Source organism: Carlito syrichta, unplaced genomic scaffold, assembly GCF_000164805.1.
Source record: "Carlito syrichta isolate Samal-C Ts95f unplaced genomic scaffold, Tarsius_syrichta-2.0.1 Scaffold305573, whole genome shotgun sequence".
NCBI classification, from domain to species: domain Eukaryota; kingdom Metazoa; phylum Chordata; class Mammalia; order Primates; family Tarsiidae; genus Carlito; species Carlito syrichta.
In genome coordinates, this window is record NW_007249669.1 from 597,956 (window position 1) to 603,447 (window position 5,492).

The window sequence follows — 5,492 nt, forward strand, 5'->3', positions numbered from 1 at the left end:
CAGTTCACTTTTGATGAGCAGCTCAGTTAGTTCCATGTTTTTGCCATTGTGAATAATGCTGCAATAAACATGCATGTGCAGGTATCTTTTTTTTTTGAGTTGGAGTCTCACTCTGTTGCCCAGACTGGAGTGCAGCGGCCACTCGATCTGCGGGGCTCCGGTGATCCTTCCGTCTCAGCCTTCTGAGTAGCCAGAATTACAGGCATAGGCTACCACGCCCGGCTGATTTTTTTGATTTATTGTAGAGATGAGGTCTCGCTGCCCAGGCGAGTCTCGAACCCACGGGCTCAGGCAATCCACTCACCTCAGCCTCCCAAAGCACGGGATTACAGGTTGAACCACCGAGCCCGGCTATTACACTTATTAAGAAAATAAATTTTCTTAAATAAATTAGATTTGAAACTTAGATTTTTCTTAAGTAAATCCAGTGTTTCTATTTATTCTCATCATATTTTGTTTCTGGCAGAAATGCATCCTATCAAGTTTTGGTGCCAAGCATACAATATTTACTAAATTGTGTTCTACTTTTATAAGAGATGTAACTTTGCAGTGTGCTTAGTATAACAAACAAACAATACTAATGGGAACAGAAAGGACTTAAAGGTTGTTCCAGCCTGGGTTGTCATTCATCCTGTCACACCTCCCCCATGGGCAATACTAAGTGATCATAAAGACTGTTTAAGTTGCAGGATTCACTTTTTTTTTTTTTTTGAGAAAGCCAGGATTTATTGAGAGGACAGAAAAGCTCCCACAGTGGGAGGGGACCTGAAGGGGTTGCCCCTGGATTCACATTTTGAATTGTCCTAAAAGGAGATGGAATCAAACATAAATGTCTTCAGCTGCTGTCTGAAAATGCAGGTTTATTTCCAATTTTCTCCAAGTCTGTGTCTTTGAGTTAGAGAAATTCCCTAAACTAATGATTTAGGAGTGTTTTTGTTAGCAATTTCAATCTAAACAGTGTAAATTAAAAAAAAAACCAAATAGCAGACAAGTATTTTAGTCTTTAATAAAAAATCAGTAGTTTTCTTGGGGTATATTATCAGTTAAGAGGAAGAAAAAGAAACTGCCAGTGGTAAATGTGGAACAGGTATACTCTCATAAGCTTGTGGTGCGATTATATACTAGTATAACCCTTTAAGACTGTGACTAGAAATATATCAACACACATTTTAACATGAAGCCTTCTTTTATGTTTATAACTCTTGACTCAGTTGGGAATCTTAAGCCCAAAGATATCCCTTATAGTTTATAATTCCAACTGCAAAAAGGTCCAATAAGTACATCTGACATACCAATTAATATTGTTTAGACCAATTTTTAGTAACTTAAATAACTGCAAACATCATTATAATGCTTTAAAAAGAAGAATCCCTGGTAGAGAATCAAAGATCATTTTTGTCTTTTCAATTGTAATTTTCAAATTTCTAAAATAAACATGCTATTTAAATAGGATATAGGCTGGGCACAGTGGCTGATGCCTATAATCCTAGTACTCTGGGAGGGTGAGGTGGGAGGGTCACCTGAGGCGGGAGGGTCACATGAGGCCAGGAGTTGCAACATATGAGACCATCTCTACAATAATTTTAAAAATTAGCTGGATTAATTTAAAAAATAGGCAAAATGTTAATCTCTAGGTGGTATACTTTTATACCACTCTTTAATACTTTTCTGTACTTCTCAGTTCTTATGAGCAGTTCTAACTAGAAAAAATACAACTTTCAAATAACTAAAATATGAAACACACAGTTAATACAGAAACTTACTTGGCAGCTTCGAAATCTGTACTGGAAAGGTTTCCTTGAGCAATTGTTTTTACTTGGTTATAGGCAGCCTTGATAACCTAGGACAGATAAATAAAAGTTGGTCAACTGGTCTCCTGCAACACTCAAATATTCCTCTACTGGTACAAAAACACCAGATAGAGGGTTAGTTCCAGAGAAACAGAACAGTGTTCATTTGAAATTCTGTAGTCACTTTATGTTCCTTAATCTCCCTGTGTTCTGTAAAGCAGCTGTTTATACAGCTTATAATTTCCAAGTAGCCAAGCTTCCTTTGAAAGTTAAGTGGCAGAGGGCAGAGGATGGATCTTCCGTTAGGGAGAGCAAACATATGGATTTATAATCATGTGTAAAAAACAAACACCTCTAAAATCTCCCAGACTCTTATAGTGTTATGCAATTAATACTGTTATCACTTACTATTCACTAAGAAGAAAGCAGTAATATATACATAGCCAAAGTGTAAGGCTTGTCTATACTTGTGATGCCTGAGTCAATAAGAAATCAAGTTTCAGTGATGCAGGTGCTTGGCAAATATTTGTTGAATAAATACCTTAATACATCTAGTCCATGGTTTTCTCCATTCCAGCCTTGGTGCCATTCTGAGATTTGCTACTTATCATTCCCTCTGACCACCTAAATTCCAGGACCTTCTTTTCCTATTCATTTTGGCTACCCATTTCCATAGCCATACCCCATACTGGAACAAAACCTACATTTGTTCTGAAACTTTCAATTCGAAGACCCCTGATCTCAGTCTTTAATATGCTATTCCTATTCTTCCACTTTATCAAGAATAAGTTCCTTCATTTGTCCATTTTCTTTCAGGCTTTTAGGCCCCTCTGGCTTCACTTCTCTGTCTAAACCCATGAACCACCCCTTTAATCACTCTTGCCAATGCTCCCAGCTCCCTTGCTATCTCCTCATACTTCTTACCTGCCCACTTGGCAGGATTCCAACCTGGGATTGCCCCTACCACCTGCCTCCTCCACTTCTCCATTAGGCTAGTTAATGTTACTGAAGAATAATTCTAAAACATCCCTGACTGTACTATGGATTCGTCGTTACTAATTTCAAGAAGATACCTACACTGCCACTGGTGCCCATTCTGTGTGTGTCTAGCCATTTATTTGCCCCAAACCTCATTATTTTCTTTAAATTTTCCTCCTGTCTCTCTCAAAACATGACTTAGCCTCCTACCTATCCAAGGATGTACTTCCTCATGTTCTCTTCGACATCTCCCAACATTAGCCTTTGTTTGCAAGGCTAACATGTCCACTTGTGCTCTAGATCCCACCTGCTCTTGCTTTTTCAGACTTGAGCCACTTATAATTTAACTATCTTCCCAATCTTTCTTTCAGTATGAATGATGTTTTTTCCAACTTATCTCAGTGTAAACTCTTCTAAAACTACCATCCTACTCTCTGCTAGTCTAAGCTCCACTAGCACACACTGGCCAAATATACCATGTTCTCTTCTATTTCTTACTGTTTTCCTAGCTGTTGTCTTTAGTCACTTGCTCCTTAAATAGTGGCGTTTCCTAGAACTCAAGCTTCAATTTTCTTTTCCTACAATCTCTTTTTTGAGTCAGAATCTCATTCTGTCGCCCAGGCTGGAGTGCAGTGGCACGCTCATGGCCACCACAGCCTCGACCTGCTGGGCTCAGGCGATCCTCCCGCTTCAGCCTTCCAAGTAGCTGGAAATTCAGGCACGCGTCACCACACCCAGCTAATTTTTTGATTTATTGTAGAAATGAGGTCTCGCCAAGTTGCCCAGGCTGATCTCAAACCCTTGGACCAGGCAATCCTCTCGCCTCAGCCTCTCACAGTGCTGGGATTACAGGTGTGAGCCACCGCGCCTGGCTTCCTACAATCTTTTATACATATTCCCGACTTCAACACAATCTTCATATTGAGAACTCACAAATACACATCTTGACCATGACCTCTCCTGGTTCTCAATTTAGATGTCTCAAAGCCAAATCAATGCAATGTGTCCAAGCAGAACCAAAACACCAAGATGGCATTTCCCTCCTCTTTCCTTAGTATACATTTTAAAGTTTCCTCACAGCAGAGACAGTTCGATGACATCACAATACCTAGAAGCTCTGATGAATCATGGCATTCAAACATTTCATATTTTAACTAAAAGTATGTTAATGTTGGGAAAAAACTCGTTTGTGAGAGTTGGTGAGTTTGCAACTTACATCTCCAGCAGCTGCAGCCTGTGAGACAGTATAAATCCCAAAGAGTCCAGAATCTGAGTAACAGGCATTAAATGCAGAAACCTGAAATACAATGAAACTTTATTGCATGATACTCTACCAGGTTAAAAGGGTACAGTTTCTTTAAGGCTGTTTAGACAAAAACTCGTACCTTCACAAAATAAACAAAATAGATGAATTAGAATGACTTCTCATTTTCCTTGTAGCTAGGTATTTTCTAACCTTCTTTTGATAATTACAAGTTAATGCAAACACTGATTTGCAAACATTATACAGATGGGTATTTGTGTTACACAGACCCTGATTTCTTCTGTTGTTGATGATTTTCACCAATTTGCTTTCAATTCTCTTACACACTAAAGTCAGAAAGGAGAAAAATTTCTGCTTAGGGACATTAGGTATCCAAGGTATCAAGAGTTTAGCTTCTGGATAATAGGGATATTGCTGTGTGTAGTCTGAGCAGAGTTTTACGCTCCTTAAGGTGAACTTGACTGCCTAGTATAGTGTTCTGTAGTGTATGCAGACCATTTACATAAAAATCACATAAGTTGTTATAAAAAACATACTTTCAGATTCCTGCAATAGATTTACCGACTCAGATGCCTGTGGACATGGCCTGGGAGCCCACATTTTTAACAAGAATATCAGGTGATTCTTAATGCACGTTAAACTTCAAGAATCCTTGGTTCAGTTCATGTAAAGCATAAGAAGAAATGCACTTCAATTACTTGGCGTTTAATTATAATTCTTAGACTCTGAGACTATTCTATTCATATTCCAAATTTCTGGTCAAGTTTTGAATTAGGAATTTCTATTAAATTATGTCACTGTATTAGAAATATACTCTTGCCATAGAAAACCACCAGTAACATTCAATGGTGAAAAGTGTAATATGAAGAAAACAGAACTGACAATGAACCAAGAGAAAGAAAACCTGGAGGAAATTTAAAAAGCAGTAGCTTAATTTAATTTAGAACAAATTTAAGACAATGGCTTTCAAACTGTACTTGAGGAAACCCTAAAGCTCTGCACAAAATATTCAAAGGGTTTTACAGCAAAGTAATCCTTCAAAATTCCTATAAATGCTAAAACTTTTATGTTGTGGATTGCAGTTGGGAAATCATATGGAAAAAAAAAAAGGCTCCTCTGCTAATAAATAAATAAATAAATAAAAAGCTTAAGAACTACCACTCACACATTAAGTAGAGGAATAAAAACTGAAGAAGACTGATTTACATTTTTTCTGTTAAGTGTCAAATATTTGGTCAAACACTTACTGAAGCATAAACCTACCTTTGTCATGTACTGTAACAGCTGTAATTATGAACAATTGCTCAAGCCTATGATTTAGTACATTTGTTATCTTTCTTTTTTTTTTTTCTGAGTTGGAGTCTCATTCTGTTGCTCAGGCTGGAATGCAGTGGCACACTCAAGGCCACACCAGTGTCAACCTGCTGGGCTCTGGCAACCGTTCTGCCTCAGAAGGATTC

The 5,492-nt window shown here is 38.0% G+C and overlaps 1 protein-coding gene across 1 annotated transcript in view; it reads right to left on the bottom strand.

Moving 5' to 3' along the window:
* The window catches only part of LOC103264128 (cytochrome b-c1 complex subunit 2, mitochondrial), a gene marked incomplete at its 5' end in the record, with an annotated part of 12,226 nt that extends 8,145 nt beyond the window's left edge, over nt 1-4,081 (bottom strand). Inside the window, 2 exons of the mRNA XM_021714293.1 lie at nt 1,764-1,840; nt 3,985-4,081. Of these exons, the coding sequence (XP_021569968.1) occupies nt 1,764-1,840; nt 3,985-4,081 (174 nt within the window). The remainder of the gene's footprint in view (nt 1-1,763; nt 1,841-3,984) is intronic.
* Between the last annotated feature and the right edge of the window lie 1,411 nt (nt 4,082-5,492).